The 25,600-nt window shown below is 38.4% G+C and overlaps 1 protein-coding gene across 9 annotated transcripts in view; it reads right to left on the bottom strand.

Moving 5' to 3' along the window:
* Nucleotides 1–25,600, bottom strand: part of ULK4 (unc-51 like kinase 4) — a 653,086-nt gene that overhangs the window by 544,113 nt on the left and 83,373 nt on the right. For 8 of the 9 annotated variants that reach the window (XM_004754228.3, XM_013057115.2, XM_004754229.3 and 5 more), the window contains exons 18-19: nt 24,611–24,718; nt 17,609–17,692 (exon numbers count right to left, since the gene is read on the bottom strand). In XM_004754228.3, coding sequence (XP_004754285.1) covers nt 17,609–17,692; nt 24,611–24,718 — 192 coding nt within the window. The remainder of the gene's footprint in view (nt 1–17,608; nt 17,693–24,610; nt 24,719–25,600) is intronic. The other variant, XM_013057114.2, reaches the window with a different exon arrangement.

Genomic DNA, 25,600 nt, shown 5'->3' with positions numbered 1-25,600 from the left:
AAAATAGAAAAATTTTCAAAATAAGAATACAAAAACTCTAGCACCTAACAATATAAAAAGTGCAATGTCTGGCATCCATTAATATTGCCACACATGCAAAGAAACAGAAAAAAAATGACTCCTAAGAAGAAAATTTAGTTAGAAATGAAACATACAATGGATTTAGAGAAAAATATATTAAAATGGCTATTATAAATATTGTCTATACACTAAGAAGGAAGAAGAAAGCATAAGCATGATAAAATGTGAAATAGAAGATATAAAAATGGCCCAAATCAAAAGGCCAGACATTACAGAGTCTTATATGAAAAATATACTGAGTTGGATTAACAGATTACATTCTGGAAACTTAATGATTACTGAACTTTGAGACATAGAAATTACCAATAAAAACTATCTAAAATAAACACAGAAAGAAGGCTGGGGGCAGGGAAAGGGAACAGAGCATCAATGGATCAGTGAACTATAGGGCAACTTCAAACAACCTAATGTATACACAATAAAATCCCAAAGATGGCAAGAGAGCAGTGGAAGGTTGAAATACAGGCTGAAAACTTTTAAATTCACAAAAACTAGTAATTCTCAACTTATGAAATTCAATGAACCTCAATTGGGAAGGAATCAAGCAAAAAAAAAAAAAATTACACCAAGGCACATCATACTCAAACTGTTAAAAACAATACTAAAGAGAAAAAGACACATTATGTAGAGGGGAACAAAGATAAGGGTAACAGAAAACTTCTCATCAGAAACAATGCAAGCCAAAAGATAGTGCGAGCAGTATCTTTAAAACATAAAGGAAAAAAAAACAAAAAAAGACTGGTAACTGTCAACCTACAAATGTATTTCCAATAAAAATACCTTTCAAAAACAAAGATAAAGGTGGGGGTGGATAGGGAAGGTTTGTGAAGGGTACAAACTTTCAGCTATAAAATAAATAAGGTCTGAGGATCTAATGTAAAACACGGTGACTATAGTCGACAACCCTGTACTGTACAATGGGAATTTACTTAAAGAGTAGAATAAAAATGCACTCATCCAAAAAAGAAGAGAGAGATAAATATATGAGGTGATTGATGTTTTAATTAACTCAGTGGGGGAATCCTTTCACCTTGTATATATAGATCAAATTATCACTATATCACACTTAAAATTGTGTCAGTTGTACCTCAACAGGTACAACAACAGGGTCGCCTGGGTGACTCTGTTGTTAAGCATCTGCCTTCAGCTAAGCTCATAATCCCAGGATCCTGGGATCAAGCCATGCACACTGCTTCTCCCTCTGCCTCCTCCTCTGCCCCTCACCCACCCCACTCATATGTGCACTCTAATAAGTAAAATCTTTTAAAATATATAGAACAGGGGTGCCTGGGTGGCTCAGTGGGTTAAAGCCTCTGCCTTCAACTCGGGTCATGATCCCAGAGTCCTGGGATCCAGCCCTACATCGGGCTCTCTGCTCAGCAGGGAGCCTGCTTCTCTTCCTCACTCTGCCTGCCTCTCTGCCTACTTGTGATCTGTCAAATAAATAAGTAAAATTTTTAAATATATATATAGAACAAAAAACAAAACATGTAGAAGTAAAATGTACAATAATAGGCTAGAAATGGAGTACTAGATATATCCTGGTGTAATGGCCTTATATAGATTTCTTATATAGGATATATAAATTTATATAACATTATATACAGTAAGTTCTGGTGTAAGCTTCTTATACAAAGTTCTTATCTGTATGAATCCATGTATCATTACTTGAAAGTCAATTGTAATATGTTAGAGATTAATACTGTAAAGAAAAATGAGTAATAACTCTATAGAGGAGATAAAATGGAATCATTTAAAAGTCAATTTCAAAAGAAGGCAGGAAAAGAAAAAAGGAAACAAAATGATGGGTGAAAAAACAACATAAATGGCAGATTTAAACCTATTTCAACAATCACACTAAATATAAAAGTCTAAACATACTAATTAAAAGGTAGAGATTCTCAAATTAGATTTTTTCTAAAAACAAGACTCAGATATAGGCTATCTGCAAGAAACCCCTTATAAATAAATTCATAAGTTAAAAATAAAAGAATGGAAAATATATATCATGCTAATGTGATCAAAAGAAAGCCAGAAGGGCTATACTACTTCAGGAAAGCAGATTCCAGAGCAAAAATTATCTCCAGGGATAGATAAAGATCATTTCACAAAGACTCATTCAACAAGAAGATATAACAATCCTAACTATGCCTCTTAACAACAGAACTTCAAAATACCTGAGGCAAAACTTGATAAAATTGAGAGAGTACATAGACAAACCCGCAACTTTAGCTTCAAAACTCCATATTCTTTCTCAATAACTGACAGAGCAAGTAGCAGAAACTCAATAAGGATATAGAAAGATAACACAATCAACCAATTTTGACACAGATATAACACTCTATTCAACAGAAATAGAACACGATGTCCTTTTCAAGATCAAACAAAACGTTACCATGTTGGACTATGTTCTGAACCATAAAACATCCCATGAAACTCTATACTACAAATTAATTTGAGATGAGTCACAGACTTAAATGCAAAAGCTAAAACAAAAAAGCTTCTAGACGAGATCATAAAGAATGTATTGGCTATTTCAGGGTAGGCAAAGCTTTCTTAGGAAAAAAAAGGCACTAAGCATAAAAGAAAAAATTGGCAAAGTAACCCCCATAAAAAATAAATTTCTACCCATAATGACACCATTATGCTTCATAGAGTTTTAGAATGGGAGAAAATATTTGCAATACATACACACTAAATATCTGAGTAATTTATGTAAGTTATATGTCAATTGAAATTTGAAAACTATATTAAAAATTGTATGCCGGGGCACCTGGATGGCTCAGTCATTAAGCACGCCTTCTGCTCGGGTCATGATCTCAGGGTCCTGAGATCAAGCCTCACACTGGGCTCCCTGCTCAGCGGGGATCCTGCTTCTCCCTCTCCCTCTGCAGTTCCCCCTGCTTACGTTCCCTCTCTCGCTATGTCTGTCAATTAAATAAAATCTTAAAAATTGTATGCATAATGTAATCCCATGTTTATTTAACAAGAAAATATACATATGTAAATATATAAGTAAAGGAAAGACATAAAAAGAGATATAACACCTGTTAACAGTATAGTATGCGTGAGCTGGGGGGAGTGGGGTCCACTAATTTTACTTAGGATATGTTTACATTATTTGAATTGTTAAGAGTATACATTACTTTTTCAATCAAAAATTATTTATTTTTCATGAAAATGTAAAATAAAATAGAAGACACAGAGTTAGATCTAGGTTTGCACAATTATTTTACATTCTACAAGCTACACATCCTTGGGCATTTATCAAAATAATAAAACACAAGGCAGTTTAGAAATTAAACAACATACATGGACACTTAACCAAGTCATAAAAAGTAGCATATTTTAACATTTTAGTTTTTCTTCCTACTATTAATATCATAGAGTATAAATTGTATGGCTCCTAGGGGAAAAAAAGCTTTAAAGATACCTGAACTTCTTCACTGCTTCCTCCCCATTCCTGATGTTTCCTTGTATATGGTGAGAACAAATTTATATAACCTGTTCATCCTCCCTCTGTTCCTCTATTTATTCTACTCAAGAGAAAATAAAATGCTACACCTAGTTGGAAATTATGGAAAAAATAAACTGAGCATGCCTAACTGCTCAGCTCAACTCCTGCCCCTTTCTCCTTGAGCCCGGCCCCAACCACACAGATATGTCTTCTCATATTCCCCATCTTAAGTCTTATCTAAATGGGTATTCTAGGGGCGCCTGGGTGGCTCAGTGGGTTAAGCCGCTGCCTTCGGCTCAGGTCATGATCTCAGGGTCCTGGGATCGAGTCCCGCATCGGGCTCTCTGCTCAGCAGGGAGCCTGCTTCCTTCTCTCTCTCTCTCTGCCTGCCTCTCAGTGTACTTGTAATTTCTCTCTGTCAAATAAATAAATAAAATCTTTAAAAAATAAATAAATAAATAAAAATAAATGGGTATTCTACTTGGAGAGTGAAGCTGTACCTGGGCAGTGTAAAAATTCCCTAACATGGGAGTGCAATATAAGGGAGCCTACTTGTCCAAAAATAATAAGCTACATCTTCCACCCTCCCTAGCTCTCAGTACATACACGTATGTTATTTTTGTCCCATATGCCTTGTTCTGTGTCTTCTCATTAGGTTCTGAACCTTTGACCTGCATATAGGGGGGAAAGTGCAATTTGAGAGGGGGAAGGACCTTCTCAAATACCTTAACATGTGCTTTCCATCACAACTGTCAGTCAATTCCTAGAGGACTCATTCCCAGGACTGGAAAACCACCACTACTTTAACACTTAGGTTGGAAAGAAGCCATGTGTCATCTCAGTGCTCTATAAACTCAGTGAGGCTGTCAGGCCAATTCAACTTGCTACTACCTGAAATGAGCTATCCTAGTCCCTCTGAAATCCCCTGTGGGACACGATATAAGCAGTAAGATTGGTTCTATTTTCTGCTTAATTAACTCTTTGGAAGGGATAACTGGATTGCACTATTATCTGTCATTCAAATCAAAGACCCATTTCATCATATTATGAGGATAAAACCTATGACGATTAAAAATTATCCTATGAAAATAAGCTATGATAACTAGGCTTATTAATGAAGAGCTGTACTATTTTTTAATAATGTTAGCAATTCTAATGTAGACTTAAAAAAAATTGCTGCCAATGTTAGTCTACATGCCTACTTTTCCAAAAAGAGTACAAAATTAACATCTAAAATACTGACATTAATTATTTTCACATTTGTTGATTTAGTAAAACCATGAGATTTCTTCTAAAGATTTCCAGGTACCTGGAGTTTATTTTGTTTGGTTTACTGTTTCAGTAATTCATTCAGTCTAGTCAATTCAATAGAATAGGATTTCTATGTCTTGATATATAGTGGGCTACATATCTGGACAACTCCCTCTAAAAGTGACTAAAAATGCTCAATAAAAAATAAGAAAATAAACCTTCTTAAAAGAATCAATGAACTAACTAATACCAAATTCTTAGGCCAGTGACTGTACAGGCAAGAACCCTGAGAGGTACCGAGAACTCTCAAGCTGATGTTTACACTGAGAGCATTTGTCTGACAAGATGAACAAGAAGAATGAGAGGGAAGGTCAGAGCACATGCAAACTAGAAGTTAGATGAAAACCCAGCCCCAATTAAAGCTAGAACTTCCAGTGTATTATAACCAAGTATATAATAGAGATGAAGAAAAAGTAGTCTCCCATCTCCCTGGCCCCTCATTGATCTGGGTTGGGGGCTGAAGATGTCTCTTAGGGAAAGGATATTGCAGGAGGGGAAGTCCAAAAGCTAAAAGCATAAGTAGGTCCTCACTTGATTTAAAGTATCTCTTTCAAAAGAGCCACAGTTGTTCTAACAGCTAATTTCTTAACAGCAACAAGTACAATCAAAAGACACTAAAACAATATCTTTAATTGTTAAAAATATTGTCACCCTACAATTGTATTCACAGAAATAATAGATTTAAAAAACAAGAGCAGGAGAATAACTACTAAAAGAATAAAATGAATTATTTTTAAAAAAGACATGAAGAAAAATATAAACACAAAAGAGAATAAACAAAAGCACTAAATATGATAGTAGCTATAAAGACAACTATACCAACAACTACAATATAAATGGAATAAATACTAAAGAAAAACTATAAAGCAAAAAAGTTTTTTTAACACAGCAAAGAGACACATCAAACAAACAAACCAAAAAAAAAAGTTATTCCACCAGAAAGGCTAACAAGAGAATGGTAAAGATATACCAGTCAGACAGCAACCTCTTTGACCTCATCCCAGTAACTTCTTTCTAGGAACACTGCCAAAGGCAAGGGAAGCAAGGGCAAAAATGAACTATTGGGACTTGTCAAGATCAAAAGCATTTGCACATCAATGGAAACAGTCAACAAAACTAAAAGAAAACTAGGGGCACCTGGGTGGCTCAGTGGGTTAAGCCTCTGCCTTCGGCTCAGGTCGTGATCCCAGGGTCCTGGGATGGAGCCTCATGTCGGGCTCTCTGCTCAGCAAGAAGCCTGCTTCCTCTTCTCTCTCTCTCTGCCTGCCTCTCTGCCTACTTGTGATCTCTCTGTCAAATAAATGAATAAAATCTTAAAAAAAAAATAAAACTGACAGAATGGGAGAAGATATTTGCAAACGACATATCAGATAAAAGGCCAGTATCCAAAATCTAGAAAGAACTTATCAAACTCAACACCCAAAGAACAAATAATCCCATCAAGAAATGGGCAGAGGACATGAACAGACATTTCTGCAAAGACATCCAGATGGCCAACAGACACATGAAAAAGTGCTCCATCTCACTCAGCATCAGGGAAATACAAATCAAAACTACAGTGAGATACCACCTCACACTAGTCAGAATAGCTAAAATTAACAAGTCAGGAAATGACAGATGCTGGAGAGAATGTGGAGAAAGGAGAACCCTCCTACACTGTTTGGTGGGAATGCAAGCTGATGCAACCACTCTGGAAAACAGCATGGAGGTTCCTCAAAATGTTGAAAATACAGCTACCCTACAACCATCAATTGCATGACTGGGTATTTACCCTAAAGATAAAATGTAGTGATCTGAAGGGGCATGTGCACCCAAATGTTTATAGCAGCAATGTCCACAATAGCCAAACTATGGAAAGAACCTAGATGTCCATCAACAGATGAATGGATCAAGAAGATGTGGTATACATACACAACAGAATACTATGCAGCCATCAAAAGAAATGAAATCTTGCCATTTGCGACGACATGGAGAGAACTAGAGGGTATTATGCTGAGCGAAATAAGTCAATCAGAGAAAGACAATTATCATATGATCTCCCTGATATGAGGAAGTTGAGAGGCAACGTGGGGAGTTTAGGGGGTAGGAAAAGAATAAATGAAACAAGATAGGATCAGGAGGGAGACAAACCATAACAGACTCTTAATCTCACAAAACAAACTGAGGGTTGCTGGGAGGAAGGTGGTAGGAAGAGAGTGGTGGCGTTATGGACATTAAGGAAGGTATGTGCTATGAAGTGTGTAAACCTGGCGATTCACAGACTCGTACCCCTGGGGCTGATAATACATTATATGTTAATAAAAAAAATTTTTAAGTAAAAATAAATCAAGGCAAGAGGGTATGGATACACCTCTGATGATAAGCTGATAATGAATTTCAAAAACCTTAGATTCTTAAAATAGGTAACTCTCTATGTATATACATATTCACAACGGTTCAGAAACTTAAGGAGCATACTGGATCGAAACTGAAGTAGGCATTTTAGGGCTTTTTCTGTTCAGCCAGCTGTGGGCCTTAGGAAGCCACCCCTTGGCATCATGTGCTGTTGGTCCATGAGGATGGAACATCCCTACAAACTGATGGGAAGTGTGTTTCCTTCCACTTCTGTTCATGAAGGTGTCTTATAGACTGTTACTGGTTTTTTTTGTTTGTTTGTTTGCTTTTAAGAATTAATTTTCTCGGGTGCCTGGGTTGCTCAATGGGTTAAAGCCTCTGCCTTCCACTCAGGTCATGATCCCAGGGTCCTGGGATACCGCCCCGCATTGGGCTCTCTGCTCAGCAGGGAGCCTGCTTCCCTTCCTCTCTCTCCACCTGCTTTGCCTGCTTGTGATCTGTCAAATAAATAAATAAAATCTTAAAAAAAAAAAAAAAAAGATATGCCAGTCATATGTAACCAGCACAGGATGGTAAAACTAAATTAATTTAAGACAGAATGGGCTTTGAACAATAAACATTACTGGTGATTTTCTTAAATTTTATTTATTCATAAGTAATCTTATGATTACTTATACACCTTACATGGGACTTGAAAGCATGACTTCAAGATCAAGAGTCACATGCCCTGCCAACTTAGCCAGCCAGGCTTCCTATACTGTTGAATTTTTAAGTAACAAGATAATGATAATTTCAATAAGCCAAGGGAAATATATATATTTTATATGTCTAATAACTAATATTCAAAATACATAAAGGCAAAATACAAAATTGCAAATGTACCAAAGAAGGCATTTCAAACCTATCTCAGTAGCTGATAAAATAAACAGACAAGAAGCAATCAGCATAGATACAGAAGATTTATATCCCTAACAGATTAATAAGCTTGACCTAATGGACAGAAAAAACCACATTATCCAACAATGAGAGAATTCGCTTTTTTCCCCCTCAGTATACACATACTGAGTCATGAAAGAAGTCTCAACAAATTCTAAAGGACTGAAATCATACATATGCCATTTCCTCTAACCATAATACCATAAGCTAAAAATATTAATAAAAAGATAAATAGAAAAACTCTAAGGAAAGGTATTAAATGAGTAAAAAACAGAAGAGCTATAGGATTTGTTAACAGTGCAAAGCATGTAGTGGGATAAAAATAAGTCAAATGAAAATGAAAATTTACACAGAAATCCAACCAATATAAATCCTTGAAACATATTACAATTGATATTTTACCAGTTCTCACATACTGAACTCAGCAAAGCCAAACTCTGAAGCCTCCCCTGTGAAGTTATCTGCCACAGGAAGAGAGGAGATGCAACCTCACCCTTGAATGGAAAATGCCATGCTTTGTGCTTATTACCCTACAACACATCTCTGGAAGCTGGTCTATCTCACTTGGTACTAATTCAGGATCAGAATTGAGGATCAATTCCTCATACCATTCTCAAAGGTTTACTTCAAAACACATTAGGTAACTCCACCTTACTTTATTTACTTAGTAAGCCCTTCTACATTTTACTGAATAGCATTCAAAACATTATGAATAGTGGCTCTCTGCTCCTTCCTATTCAACAGATGGCTGCATCTTTTGATGCAGTGCCAGCCATACCCCTAAAACATGATGGTGAAGGTGAAAGTAAAGTGATTTGGCCATATTGGGTGCCTGGTCACCAGGGCTGCTTTTAACTCTGGCAAAATGGATACTGTCATCATAGATGACCCCTTCATTTACCTCAACTACATGGTCTACATGTTCCTGTATGATTCCACCCCTGGTAAATTCAACAGCATAGTCAAGACTGAGAACAGAAAACTTGCATCAATGGAAAGCCCATCTCCATCTTCCAGGAGTGAGATCCTGCCAATATCAAATGGGGTGATGCTGGTGCTAAGTATGTTGTGGAGTCCAAAGAGGTCTTCACCACCATGGATAAGGCAAGGCACCACCTCAGCTCACTTGGAAGTTTGGGCCAAGAGGATCATCATCCCTCCCCCTTCTGCTAATGTCCCCATGTTTGTGATAGGCAAGAACCAGAAGTATGACAACTCCCTAAAGACTGATAGCAATGCTTTCTGCACCACCAACTCCCTGGCCCCTCTAGCCAAGATCATCCATCACAACTTTGGCATCATGGAGAGACTCATGACTCCATGCCATCACTGCCACCCAGAAGATCTTGGACAGCCCCTTTGGGAAGCTGTGGCATGATAGTCAAAGGGCTGCCCAGAACATTCTATTGGTACTGCCACAGCTGTAGGCAAGATTATCCCTGGGCTGATTAAGCAGCTTACAAACATGACCTTCCAGGTCCCTACCTCCAACATGTCAGTCATGGATGTGACCTGCCACCTAAAGAAAGCTGTCAAATATAATGACATCAAGAAGTTGCTAAAGGGTCCCCTCAAGAGTATCCTGGGCTGAGGACCAGGTGTCTTTTGTGACTTGAACAGTGACACCCACTCTTCCACCTTCAATGCTGGGACTGACATTGCTCTCAAGGACCACTTCTTCAAGCTCATTTCCTGATATTAGAATGAATTCGGCTATAACAACCAGGTGATGGACTTTATGGGCCACACAGCCTCCAAGGAGTAAGAGCCCTCTGGACCCCAGACCCCATTAGAGCAAGAGGAAAAAGAGGCCCTCAGCTGCTGAGGAGTCCTTGCCCCAACTCTTTCCCCAACACACTGAGAATCTCTTGACTTCTACACAGTTTCCAACCTCCCCAGCTTGGGGAGCAATAACCTTGTCATGTACCATCAAATAAGTATACTATACTTAGATCAAAAAAAAAATCATGCATAGTACTAAAGAAAACACTGGATCATTTCTATTCCACATACATGTTGCCCAGTCTCACTGCAAAAATGCCATCAGAGCAGTGAGTACTGAGAAAGAACCTGATGTTGAGGCACACATATTTCTTCATTAGAGGATAAAATAAACTGTTACAATAACAAAATCAGAAAATATAGAAAAGCTTTAACCTTTATCAAAAACCAAGAATTTTAACTCATTTCTCTCTTTGTTTTAGGAACCCTAGTTGTCTAAAACATTTCAAAGACAATACATATAGTGGTTAAGATCTCTGGCACTTCATACTAATTCAAGCCCAGTCTTTTCTAATTAAACACATAAATAGTTTTACCAGAGTTTCCTTAAAAAAAAAAAAAAGAGCTCTAGTTAAAAAATGAAATTTCCTCTTATTTCCTCTTAAAATAATTGTTACTCCAAAATTATTGAATATTATTCAGAAATAAAACAATAAAGCCAACAGTTTATTTTTTTAAACTCATGTTTTTAACTACAACCTATGCCATGTCAGTTTAGCACCTATAATTATTGCAGACTATTACAGAGGCTATCAAAAAACATGTGGTTGATCAAATAGAAATACACAAATTAATCTTTTCCTCCAAATATGTGAAAATTGTCTAGGACCTATTTCCAGCTTCTTTGGGGTTGTAAAATGTGCTGCTACCTACCCGGATTAAAACAAACACCTCAGAGAAATGTCACCTTTCTCATCCTGTTTATTCCATGCATATATAAAACATACATCATGTAAGTTCATTGCCAAATACTCCTGAGATCATTACAGCAATGATCCCAAGGAGGTAACTACTGTATGTAAACATAAAGGTCAAAGAAACGGAAGGGAAATTTGTCAGACTCAGAAGGGGCCCACCTCAGAAGCTCATGGAAGATCATCAAGAACAAGTGTCCTCCTATGTAAGAAATACCACCAGGTAGGGCACCTAGACCTTGACCAAGATAAAACAACTAAAGAGTAGCACATGAGGGATTGAAATTCACGTCCTCTGTCTCCCAGCTCAAGGTCTCTGAAATGCTAGCCCCAATTCTTAAAGTCAGTCAGTGTCATGAAAACCTTTCCTTCCATACTGCCATACTCCTTTTTCAACAGTCACACCAGATCTTCCTATTGTTTTTGTGGTCCACCACATGTCTCTTACTCTAAATATTTCCCCTCTCTCCACCTGACAACTGTAACAAGGACAAAAATAACTAATTTGCATCTCTATCACCATTGTTAAAAGTTACAGAAATCATGTTCAGAAAGTAGGTTTGCTATTTGGAAAACATATTCATAATATTTTAGATAACTTTAGAGAAAACCTACTGAAAACTATCTTAAACTCCCAACAGTCTGTGTCAGTTCATAGCTTCCTCTCCCAAAGTGCATCCCACAATGACATAGGATAAGGTAGGTCTGTGGGCAAATTGCTTTGAAAATGTTGCATACACTATCCCAAGTAGAGTCATAATTATAAGCTCTGAAAAGTACTAAAAAAGACCAAAACTGTCCAACCTTGTTTAATCCAGTGTCTCAATGTATTTGATTTTAAAATGCTTTATTCTTACAACACTTACAAATATCTCATGGCAAAGCCAATTTTCTATATGTAATAAACAAAAAAATTTTATAATTTAAAACTAAAATTGGCTTCTAAGAAGTCTACATATCAAATTAAAATGAAGTAAAATTTCTATACTGCTTTCTTCCCAATGCAGAAATTAGAGAAAATAAAGAAAAGGGGTAAAACCCTGGTTTTTACCAGGCCCATAACCAATGGCCCATATTCAACAAGACACATTATTAAGTTTTGATGCAGAAAAAAAACTCAGTTCAGTGAGGCAATAAGGACATCTCACTATATTTAAAACAAAAGAAATAGCACAGCAATGTAAATGTACTCAATTTCACAGAACTATATGCTTAGTGGTTAAAGTGGTTAAGTTTTATGTTATGTGTACTTTACCATAATTTTTTTTCATCCAAATAGAAATAGGACAAACAACGTTTTGGGGAATTTTTTTTTAAGATATATATATATATATTATTTATTTATTTATTTGCCAGAGAGCAACAGTGAGAGAGAGAGAGTGAGAAAGAGCACGTGCACAAGCACAAGCAGGGGGACCAGGAGAGGGAGAAGGAGAAGCAGGCTCTCCACTGAGAAGGAGCCCCGATATGGAACTTGATGCCAGGACCCTGGGATCATGACCTGAGCTGAAGGCAAATGCTTAACAACTGAGCCATCCAGGTGCCCCGGACAAACCACTTTCTTGATAAGGTAACGCAACTTCACTATTTTAACAAAGGGAGGGGAAAGACAATAAAATCCTACCCACCTTAAAAAGTTTTAACCATCTCATAAATAATCCTGGAGTAAGGACAAATTTAAAATGAGAACTGGGGACTACCAATAAAACAGCAACACTGGAAACACTATATGTCAAAACTAGTGAGATACAGCTAACACTAGAGAAAGAAAACAGTTCACAGCCGGAAATGTCTTAGTGACTACACAAAGAAACCAAAGCAAATTAAGTTACAAAAACAACAATAAAAGGCAGACACACAGAACTGAGGTAAAAAATAATTCTCTCTTTCCTAAAATAATGAAGGGAGAGCAGTGTCTTAATTCATTACTTTTCTTGTACCCAGCTAGGACATCATATAGGTCTCAGAAATGTTAGCTGCAAAGAATGAGACCTACATCTGAGAGAGTTAACTTAAGCAATAAATACATTAGCTAAATGTCTTCAAGAATTCAAAGAAACTTCAGTTTCCTTAATTCAGTTTTTCAATCAAATATATCATTTTCCTATTATAAGTCTTCTCACTGAATAGACCCTCCATCTTCTAATATCAACTAATTCTCCTCAAATTTATTTACAGATATATTCTTAAGATCCCAACGGGCGCACCCGAAGAGGTGTATAAAAGCTATACACAAGTGAAAGGAACAAAAATAGCTAAGAAACTCTTGGAAAAGATTATGTTGGGGTGCCTGGGTGGCTCAGATGATTGGGTGTCTGCCTTTGGCTCAGGTCATGATCCCAGGGTCCTGGGATCAAGTCCTGTATCAGGCCTCTTGCTCACTCTTCCTATCCCAAGTGCTCATGCTCTCTCTCTTGTACATGCTCTCTCTTAAATAAATAAAATCATAAAGAAAATGAGAAGATTAGGTTAGTAGGGAAAGGTTCCCCACTTAAAAATTATTAAATAATAGAAAATATTTGGATGGTATGGCACAGAGACAGATAATAGTCCAACAGAGCCCAGGAAGAGACATTGATGGCACAGGGGACACTGCAGACCTGGGGACAGGGTGACCTTCTCATTAAATAATGCTGGGAGATCAGATATCCATATTACTTTTTAAAATAAAACTACCCATACATAGCACCACACGCACAAAATAATTGCAGACAGATTAAAGTTCTAAATAGAAAAAGGGAAAATAAAGCTTTGAGAAGAAAATGGATGGGGTGCCTGGGTGGCTCAATGGGTTAAGCCTCTGCCTTCAGCTCAGGTCATGACCTCAGGGTCCTGGGATCGAGCTCCACATCGGGCTCTCTGCTCAGCAGGGAGCCTGCTTTGCCCTCTCTGTCTGCTGCCTCTCTGCCTACTTGTGATCTCTCTGCCAAATAAATAAATAAATCTTAAAAAAAAAAAAGAAGAAGAAAATGGAATAGACCATCTTAATGATGAAGAAGAGAAGCATTTAAGACCCAAAAACCACAAATCATAATGAAGCAGATTGATAATTTTAGCTATATTAAAATGAGAAACTTCTGCTTATCAACAGACACTATAAAGAAAATGAAAAGTCCAACCATAAATCACAAAATATCTGTAACACACAAAAACAGAATATCCAGAACATATAATTCCAGTGGGTAGAGTGCCATTATGTCTGCAATCTTTTCAAACAGTTCAGAAAATAAAGAAATGAGTAAACGAGTAATAAATGCATGTACACATGAATATATACACCTATACCACAACAAAGAAAGAAGAGCAAAATGTTAAAAACTGTTGAAACTAAGTGATGGAAATAAAGGTCATCATTATAGTTTTCTTTCCTTTTCTAATATTTCAAACATTTTATAACAATAGGCTTGCAGTAAGGGAGGCAGTGTACAGAATTCCTGCAAAGCAATGTAAAACCAAAATGAAAAAAAATAAATAAATAAGATGGTGATCCTATCAGTAATCACAAAAATGAGTATTAAAACTATTATGAGAAAATAATTAATGTCCATGAAATTTGCAAAAATTTAGAGTCTGACTATATCAAATGTTCGAGGTGTGGGTTAAGGGGTACTTTTATACCCTACCAGTAGGAGTATAACTGATGTACACATGTTTCTATGTATATTGAAGCATGTATTCTAACAACATACTACACAGTAGTATAAATGAATGACAGTTTTCATAATTAGCATGTATCAATCTTGACCTAACATTGGAGCTAAAGAATTAAGTCTCCACAGGATTTGGTGCCATTTATTTATATGACGTTTAGCCTTAAGAATCAAGCAATGAAATATCTAGCAATATAGGGGCACTTGGGTGGCTCAGTCGCTTAAGCATCCAACTCTTGATTCTGGCTCAGGTCATGATCTCAGGGTCATGAGATCAAGCCCCCCACATTGGGCTGGGCAAGAATCCTGCTTAAGATTCTCTCTCTCCATCTCCCTCTGTCCCTCCCTCGAAAGAAAGAGAGAAAAAAAGAAAACAAAAGAAGGAAAGAAAGAAGGAAGGAAAGGAAGAAATGTCTAGCAATACAATCAAAGATGGAAACATGATTAAAAAAAAAAAAAAAACTTGGGGGCGCCTGGGTGGCTCAGCGGATTAAAGGCTCTGCCTTCAGCTCGGGTCATGATCCCGGGGTTCTGGTATTGAGCCCCACTTCGGGCTCTCTGCTCAGCAGGGAACCTGCTTCCTCCTCTCTCTCTGCCTGCCTCTTTGCCTGTTTGTGATCTCTGTCAAATAAAAGAAAAAATCTTTTAAAAAAAACAAAAAAAACAAAACTTAGGAATATTTATCATAAAGTCAGAATAGTGGCTACTCCTTAAAAGAAAAAGCAAGCTGCAATCCAAGAGGGACAGAGAAGAATTCTATAAGCCACCAGCCCTTTTCACTTCCTTCAAGAGTGGGTGTATCTAAATGTGTGCTTTTAGCCATACATATAAGCATACACAAAAATTTCACATGTTCTTTTGTTTATAATGTATATTTCACAAAAAAGAACCTACATTCAGAAACATCAGTAGGTTCTGGGAAAACAGTTTTCCTACGGAAAAAGGTTTTAATTGTTGAAGATAAGAGGCTTAATTATTTACCCTCAACTATGTCTTAAAGACATTATACCTATTACATTAAAGAACTGCTACAATTGAGTTATTTGTGTAAAGACAGAAACCTTTTTCTAGGGCAGGATATAATCATCCCTTACTTTATCTCTTTTACAGAGACAAAGTTAAAGTTCAGGTTTCCCCCACTATCCAAAAGTACTGTGTTCCTGTGAAAAGTTTCCTAAGCCCCAATGGTGTAAAGTGAAGAGCAATTACATTAATTTAAATAGACAAGATTTTGAGTAGTCCCAGACCCCAAAAATAACTTCTCTCAGGCTTCTCTGATATCTTAGGACACATCTTGTTAACGGATGAGGATAATACATCCAGACAAAGCCCAGACACTCAAAGACACTGCGGTTCAAAGCCATGGTGGCTTGATGCTGAGATGCTGAGTAGAGTTCCAGGGAAAGGAAGAAACACGACAGGGCCACTCTCCCTGCTTTACAGGGCGGGGAAGGCCTGCCTGTATAACAACTCGCTGCAAAACAAATCTGAAGGCTATTTTTGCTTTTCATCTTTTTTCATAGAAACAGAAATCCTCTTCCCATTTCTTTCAATTAGAGAAAACAAGTGCTAACATGGGTCTTTTGTAAAAGTGAAGCAGGGTAACATGAACTTTTGAAAAGCAAGGGGCACGTGTGCCAAGCACATATCTAACTGCTTTTCAGATAGAAAATAAAATTTTCATTAGTTATAGAGTCCTGGACTTCCCTCCCTCTTCATGAAAAATACACAAGACCTGTCATATATACCAAGACATTGAAAGGTACATGTGCTACTAAAATATAAAATGTCATTATAATTATTAATAATTATTTAAAAACAATATACATGGATATCAGACATTATTCTTCATATTATATATACAGTGATAAACACAGCAGGGGATGGGGAGAAGATATTCAATAAAGGATACAATCCCATGGACTAGAACTAATCATCTTTTACTACACATTAATCTAACTTTTAAAAATTAAAATACAAAGTTGTATAAATTTCTTTACACTGTTAAGTTTCTAGAAGACTCCTTTCTCCCTTGAGTTCTCAAATTTTGTTCACATTTATACACTCGACATATTCCACTTTATATTTTTATCTTTATCTCCTGCAATAGATGGGATCAGTGTGTAAAGAGAATATTCACCTTCTTCATCTGTGTGCCCCCAAGTGTGCTTAGCTTGAGGCCTTGAATGGTAAACTGAAACATATCTTGGGACTACAGATAAACAGGACTTAATTCTCATATTACTGATAAAGTATGACTTACCGGCTTTATTCAAGTCCCGTAACAACAGCTGACAACACATCCAACCCTATGGACTAGGAAGTGTTCAAGCTTCACTTCTGGATCACTAGGGGGCAAACCTCGCAGAGCTCTTCTACACTTGCAACATCATTCCACTTCCATACAAGGCAGCAAGTAATGAACTCAAAAGGAGGATGTTTATTGTGACATATTTTTTTCACTCCTTAAGGAATGTTTTTCGCCTATGGCTTTGCCTTGGGTGAAGCCATGTCAAATGGTTTAAAGCCAACAGAAATTACAAACCTTTCAGGTCAGCTACCAAATCCTTTGCACAGCAACACACAGGAGCTACATATACTGGTCAGTTGGTTGGACAGTTGGCTGATTTTTCAGCCACAAACAACAGCATGAGAAGGACAGTGAATAAACTGGGGGGGGGGGGATCACGAAATAAACACTATTTAATATTAAAAATCCATGGGTACCAGTGGAAGCTTCCTGTTTCTGAACTGCAAAATGGCAACCTGACAAGATAATCAGGGGGCTTTTGAGGCTCACAAAAAAGTCCCTGCATACCCCTTGCTTACTAAACTGGTGTCTCAATAAGCTTAAAAGCAGGGGAGGACTGAGAACATGTTAGTAAAAATCTACTTCCGTTGTTGGTGCTTGTTATCATCTTTTAAAAGGCAAGACATTGTCAAAAGTGAAGGAGAAAGCTAGCTGGTTTTTACACGTGCTCTGCTGTAGGTCACTTGCTCACGGCAGCATGTTGGGATTATTGAAATTCAGGAGCAATACTGGGCTGACAAGCTCCTGCACTGCTGCAGGCTACATCTGCACAGAGTGCCTGAAGGGTTATTACAATGGCAGGTGTCTACAGAGGACAACAAAGGAGGCTTACCCCTTCCCGAAGGCACCTCATTAGCACTGTATAAGCGGCCAAGGGAACGGTCCAACACTCTCTAGGGTTCTTTTTTTTTTCTTCCTAAAATGAAGCGGAAGGAAAGGCAGTGAAGCTAACAGCACAAAAGATATTAATCCGTTCAAGAAAAAGACCATTTCAAATACCCAAACTATCTAAAACTTCTTAATATTCTATGTAAAGGAGTGCTGATTATCTGACAATTCTGACCTCGGTATGGGGTCTTTTACCACTTTGTACATACAAGGGATTTCTCTTTCTCATCAGAGTGTACGTGGTGATGTTCATCGGACCCCTTCATCAGAAGCCAGACGAAAAGAAGTGAGAAATGACAGTATGATCCAGCTGGTAGAGAAACTACTCTATTGGTAACTGTAGCTGATAAGACAGGTATTCCCACCCAAAAGGTATTACATTATCTGAAATGATTTGAAAGCACAGAATACACAGCTCTGAGGAATATTCAGGATAACCCCTAAGTACAAGTAGACGAGTATGTTACCTAGTAAGACAATGTGCTAAACAAAAATAAGTGATGGTTTTAACAGGTCCATGGTTTTTGGTGGGGGTTTTTTTCTGAAGATTTTATTTACTTATTTGACAGAAAGAGAGAACACAAGTAGGCAGAGTGACAGGCAGAGACAGGGGGAAGCAGGCTCCCTGCTGAGCAGAAAGCCTGATGGGGGCTCGATCCCAGGACCCTGAGATCATGACCTGAGCCAAAGGCAGAGGCTTAACCCACTGAGCCACCCAGGTGCCCCAGATCCACAGGTTTTAATGATATCAGCAATGATTCTCTCCAAAGAACCAAATTAGGGTAATAACCCCTAAAACCCTCTTGCAATGTATCAAATAACTTCAAAATATAAATTGGGGACCACACAGAAAAGTGGGGAAATTAATCACTTTAAAGCAAAAGAAATTAGTTACTATTTAGAGAAAGTATTTCTTTAAGATTATCCAAATTTTAGAACTGGTACCTTACTGATCCAAATGTTTCTTACACTTATGATAAGAAATTGACTGATTAAAACCATTTCCTTGTTTAATCACAGAATTCCACACAGTCGCGATACCTAGGTGGCTCAGTCAGTGATGCATCTGCCTTCAGCTCAGGTCATGATGGTCCTGGGATTGAGCCCCACATCAGGATCCCTGCTCAACGGCGAGTCTGCTCCTCCCTCTGCTCCCCCATGCTCTCGTGCACATGCACACTCTCTCAGATAAATCTTAAAAAAAAAAAAAAAACCTACACACAGTCATAATCTAGACATTACCATCCCAAGCTGCTGCTGCAGCTTAAAAATCACTAATTCAGCACCCAATTTAACTTCAAAACACAACTTTCCCCCTTTCTAGCTCAGTTATTCAAAACAGCTACCACAATCTTTCTGGAATCTATCACCTACCCTACCTCCCAGCCACTTAGATGCCCTGGTCTATCATCCAATCACTCCTGCCAAAAGCCTGAATACCTCCCTCTCTGACATCCCCTTTTCACTTCCCTGGGGAACCCAACCCCGAAGGGAGCCAATGGCTTGTCTTCTCCAGGCCCACGTTTATGCAGCTGGGCTCATAGAGGGAAGACCGCAGAACACAGAGAGTCCCTGAATGACTTAAAGTCACCAAGCCCAGGGATTTTCAGTATCACTCTGTGGCCTCCCAATCCTGACTGATTCCCTCTTCAAAAGGAAGGCTTCACACCTAGAATCCTCCCACCACGCACCTACTTCCCCCCTCCTCAGAGGTCATGGAGATCATGAGAAAAGAGCTCCCAGCTTTCCTATACCTGAAGGCATCCATTACTTACACCCAGTGGTTATACCAGGAGAGGCTCCTCCACACCCACCAGGTGGGCTCAGATCCCATTCACATCCTGCCTCCTCCAGAGTCATCAGGTTATGGACCATCCCATACCACTCCTAAATTTTCAAAGTCCTGTCCATCGGGTCCTTTCCATCTCTGCTAGAATAGACTAACTGTGCCCTTCTTCCAAACAAGACCCCTTGCAGCCCCCTGCACTCCTGCCAACTTTTCACAACCATTCTGGCTTCATATTGCCTTTCCCAGCTTCCTCACCTCCTGCTAAAACCTCAGCACACTCCCAGAGGCCTTCTGACTTCCTCCCTCAAAGTAAATAACTACCTAAAATAGCTCTTGCTGAGTTTCCGGTAACTTCCATGTCACTCAGTCCAGCAGGTTCTTTTCAGTCCTCCTTCATGGACCATCGACTACATCGGTGCTGTAGACTTTCTCTTCCCTGAAACACCCTCTTCTCACTCCTAACTTTGCTCCTACGTTGTTTACTCACATTTAGTTTCAGAATCTTTTCTTATCATTCTCCAATCTATTCTCCATCTTAAAACAGAGTCATCTTTTTGGCATTTAAACCAGATGACGTCGATTCCCTTCTTTAAAGCCTTCATGATTTCCCCTTGCTCAGGGTCAAGACACATCCAACTCAGGCAAGGAGTCCTTCCTGAACATGCCTGGCAGGTCTCTCCAGCCCTGCCTCCTTGCTCCTTCCCTCCTGTCCCCCTGGTCTTGGTGCAAGTTATGCATTATAAAAGCACCTGCAGGGGCGCCTGGGTGGCTCAGAGGGCAAGGCCTCTGCTTTCGGCTTGGGTCATGGTCTCAGGGTTCTGGGATCGAGCCCGGCATTGGGCTCCCTGCTCACTCCTGCTTCCCCCCCTTTCTCTGCACACCTCTCCGCCTACTTGTGATCTCTGTCTGTCAAATAAATAAATAAAAATAAAATAAAATAAAAAACAAAAGCACCTGTGAAGTGCCAGGAATTCTTCTAAACAAGAGCCACACAGCTATGAGCAAGACAAATTTTTTGCTTTAATAAGGCTTAGTGGGGAAAGAAGAGGAGGAGGAGGAGGAGGAAGGACAAGGAGGAAAAGAAAGAGGTAGGTGGATGAGGAGGAGGAACCAACAAGACAAGTCAGTCAAGATGGTGAGGACTACCATAAAGAAAACCAGAGCAGGGTAAGGAGCTAGAGGAAGACCATAGACAGGGTCCATCTCATATTGCACAGAGCCATGAAAAAGCTCTGTGAAGGGATCTAAACAAAGAAAACTCAAACCTCTAGGCAGGGGAGGGTGTGAAATCACTGCAAGCAGGAGGAACAGTAAGTGCAATGGGGTTGAGGCAGGAATGTGGCATGCCAGTTTCAAAGAGCTGTAAGGAGGTCAATATGTCGGGAAGAGGAAGAGAGCAGGACATCAGTGAGAGCTAAAGTCAACCAGGCACTGTGGAGGCAGCCCACAAGGGCCGACAAGGCAAATGGTGGGATTTGGCAGTGACAACAAGCAAGATAAGAAGCACAGGAGAGCTCTGAGGAGGGACACTGTTTTTCACAGGCTCACTCTGGCTATTGTCTGGAAAATAGACTGCAGTAGACACAATCAAGCAAGGAGATCATCTAAGAGTTCTTACAATAGTCCAGGTGAAAGATCTTTAATGGCTCAACAACAACAAAAAAAGACAAAATAGGAATACCTGGGCTCAAAGTGGGAGGTATTCTTGACAAAAGAAAACAAAATACATAAACTGTAAATGTATCGCCTCCTACCGTCCTCTGCAAAACCTCCTCTGGTCCTCCATCCTCAAGCTTGTAACCTTAGAGTGCTCCCAAAGAGCCAACAGGATAGGGCTTAAGTCTCTGTATTATACACAGTATACACTCTCGTTTCAAGTCAGTCTCACTACATCAGCACTGACCTAAGATTTTACGGTTCACGTATATTCAAAGTGGCAATTCCACAAAAATATCATGAAAAGTTATTGATTTTCATAGATCCAGGGACATACCCTCCTTTTCTAGTTTGCCATCCTAAATTGTATTCAAATACCACAGAACCATCCTTTTATTAAAATAGCCTTAGCTTATATCCAATTAAAGCACGTACCAAAGAAAATGATTCTCTAGATCTGCTTTTTGAAGCAAACAGAAATAGGATTCTGTATGATTCCATTTATAAGATTCTAGAAAATCCAAACTAGTGGTTGTATCAGCCTGGGAGGGCTTACAAAGGGTGTGGAGAAACTTTGAGAGGTGATGGATATGTTCATTATCTGAACTGTGGTGATGGTTTCACAGGTCTATACACATATCAACATTGATCAAACTGTAATCTTTAAGCATGTGCAGTTGACTGCATGCCAATTATACCACAATTAAGCTGGAGAGGGAGATAATAACTTTAAGATTTTATTTATTTATTTGACAGACAGAGATCACAAGTAGGCAGAGAGGCAGGCAGAGAGAGAGAGAGAGAGAGAGAATAAAACAGGCCCCCCGCTGAGCAGAAAGCCTGCTCATGACCCTAGGATCATGACCTGAGCCGAAGGGAGAGGCTTTAACCCATTGAGTCACCCAGGCGCCGAGATAATAACTTTAAAAAAGGAACAACAGCGAAAAGAATTAAAGTAGACTCTCATTCCTGATCAGATGGCAGACTAGGTATCTGAACACTCTTCTGATAAAAGCAACACCTTGTATTCTGACATCCTTACAATGCATGAGAGATGTTGACAGGAAAACAAAGAATCAAACCAAACCTTAGATAACCACAAGTGTGAGAGTTCAACTGAGCACTGAAAGTTTGCTTTGACTCTGAGAGCCTGCAGAACTTGGTCAGTCTGAGCTTTGATGCCAAGGCCCTGGGGACTCAAGCTGAAGATAAAGTAAAACTGCTTTTCATCAAACTTGGCACCCATGAAAATGTTCTTGGACAAGAAGAGAATGACAGGGAGGGAGGAGGGAGCCCTAAGCGCTGATTAAGAAATATATCCATTAGTTGAGAAATAACTCCAGTGTATGTATTTCCATATGCTATTCTTAAAAGTGTACAGCTATTGGGACGCCTGGGTGGCTCATTCAGGTAAGCATCTGCCTTTGGCTCAGGTCATGATCTCATGGCTATGAGATGGAGCCCCGCATCAGGCTCCACACTCAGGGAGAGTCTGCTTGTCCCTCTCCCTTTGCTTCTCCCCCTACTCATGCTCATACATGCTCTCTCTCTTTCAAATAAAATTTTTTAAAGAGTGCATAACTATTAAGAGAAAAAAGCAAGTTGTCCTACTTGGTACATAAAAATGAGACAAAATAGGAATCTACATTTCTGTTTGCTCATACAGACAAAAGTAACTCAGTGAATACAGGGATATGATTAGACTGGGAAACAAGGCACATAGGGAAGAAAAATAGGAAAGCCACTTTCCCCCCTAGACCTTTCTGGACTTCCTAGCTTTGTAGCCTCTTTCCCCCTAGACCTTTCTGGACTTCCTAGCTTTGTAGCCTCATGAATGTGTTGTCTCTTCAAAATATAAAATTACCTAAGAACAAATTCAACCAAAGATAGATGTACAGAAGTTTTATGAATAGAATGAACTTAAATGAAAGTATTTCTAAAAACAGAGTATATGGAATGCCATTTTTATGCACTAGAAGACAAAATACCGTTAATATATGGATACTTTCCTAACTGACATACGGGTTCAGTACAATTCCAAATATGCAGAAGACTCCAAGTTATCAAGATAACAATACTTCCCAAATTGATCTGCACAGTCAAGGCAATTTCTTTTAACGATTTGTAAAATTGGACAAGCTGATTCCAACATGCAAGGGGCCAACAGCCAAGACATTTATGAAAAAAAAAAAAGAATAAGGAGGACATATTTGCTGTACCAGCTACCACTACTAATTATGGAGCTAAATGATTTAAATGCTGATGTTTTATAGCAATTACAATAGTTGTCTTAAAATGATTATTTTTCTAATAAGTCAGTTTAATTTAGATACTAAGGATACTCAAGTTACACAACACTTGAGCAAGATCTAGGACTCAAAACATCACAAATACAGTGAAACTAACTCCTGATCAACTGTAACTTACCAGTACTTCTTTAAAACTCAGTATCACCAGTGTTAATAGCAGCAATTTCCACACTAGCCAAACTATGAAAAGAGCCCAGATGTTCACTGACAGATGAATGGATAAAGAAGAGTCGGTATACATACATATACAATGGGACATTACTCAGCCATCAGAAAGGATGAATACCTACCATTTACACTGACATGGATGGATCTGGAGGGGATTACACTAAGCGAAATAAGTCAGCCAGAGAATGATAAAAACCATATGATTTCACTCATATGTGGAATTTAAGAAACAAGCCAATGAACATAAAGGAAGGAAAGGAAAACTAAAATAAGATGAAAATTGAGAGGGAAGCAAATAATAAGAGATGCTAAACTCTAGGAAAACAAACAGGGTGGCTAGAGGGGAAGTGGGTGAAGGGATGGGATAATTGGTGATGGGCATTCAGGAGGGTACTTGATATAATGAACGCTGGGTGTTATACGCAACTGATGAATCACTAAATTCTACCTCTGAAACTAAATAAAGAAAAAAATCAGTATCAAATAATAACTCATAATTTATCATTATCAATGTAAAAACATTCATAAAAAACACTAAAGAAATACTAATTTTTCTTTGTTGAATTCAATAGCACTTCCATATTGTAATTTAAGAAATAAGAAGTCAAATTCTGTGGATACAAACTCTCATGGCCATGTTAAGAGCTCTATTCGCACAAAGTAGTGTTTTTAACTGAAATGAAGCTTTTATATTTGGAGAATCAATGGCCTTCTCTTAAAGGAGTCAATGATGGCAGCAACCTAGAAAGTAGTTTGGGGGACTCTGGGTGGATTGTTTTTTAAATATGGCTTGAGAATTTCCTACACTTTGTGGGAGGCACCGGGAGAGAGGGAACATGACAGACAAGGAGAGAGAGAGAGATTGAAAAACATGATAACCTCTTTAAGAGGTAAAAATTTCCAAGGTTCCTTAGGTATGCTCTAAGGGGCAAAGTCAAAACAACTTTTATAGGATATTAACACTTGTTAGCCAGGATGTGTCAAAACAAGTCAAACAGCAATAGAGTTAATCAGATGGTCTCACCTGGGTGGCTACAAGGTAGATCAGCTCCCCAAGGGTTGGTAACAGACACTGCTTTAATTTACTGTTTCTGAAGTTTTCCCTAATTAATTCAGTTAAGACAGTAATTGCCTGAAAAGAAAAAAAAGTGTATTAGTTCATATGTATTCTCAGTTCTTTCACCTATATGTAAAAGACAAGACAATCTACAAAACTCACCTTCCATTTTTAAGAACTACTTTCCAAATTATTTTCCAAATATGAGCCTTAATCCTGAAAAATCAGTAAATGTCCCAGATGAAGGTAAAAATATATCCAGTAAAAAAATGGGCACATACATATAGCACTTGTCAGTTACCAAGCACTTTCACTGTATTGCTGATCCTACCAGGCAACTGTTCCTGCATTTCTAAAAACAAGAAAGGCTGAAACAGGTCTCTGTCCAGTTTACTTGGACAGCCAGGATCTGAACATAGATTTTACCATGCCAGAGCCTACTATCCTCCAGCGCACCGTAGTTTGAAAAATTCTTACACTGCATGAAACTTTTAAATGATTCCTCTAAAAATTTGAGAGTAGGAAATATTATACCAAAGTTTCAATATAATCCACTTTGAAATTCAGCAGGCTATTGTCTCAGATCCAGTTAATTTCCTGGGAGCCATGCTAAGAAAATCACATACATACACACATTGCCAGAATTCATACACCAAAACACAAGTTAATCAAATCACAATGTGCCATAAAGTAGAATAAAATGGGTTTAGAATGATGCATATAGAATGGCCCCATGCCGAGACAGAAAAAAAAATGTATATAGAAGAGCATGGTAGCACTGCTCTAAAACAATGGGACTCAAAGTATCATGCACAGATAAAACTGTTTCTTACTGTCAACAAAAATTTAAGTAGAGAAGCTGAGAGTAACAGGGTGCCTGGGTGGCTCAGTCAGTTAAGCGTCTGCCTTCAGTTCAGGTCATGATCCCAGAGTCCCAGGATCAAGTCCTGCATGGGA

Source organism: Mustela putorius, unplaced genomic scaffold (assembly GCF_011764305.1).
Source record: "Mustela putorius furo isolate JIRA1106 unplaced genomic scaffold, ASM1176430v1.1 tig00003834_pilon_pilon_pilon, whole genome shotgun sequence".
NCBI lineage: Eukaryota > Metazoa > Chordata > Mammalia > Carnivora > Mustelidae > Mustela > Mustela putorius.
The sequence above is the reverse complement of the archived record's forward strand: the minus strand, read 5'-3'. Positions and strand labels throughout refer to the sequence as shown.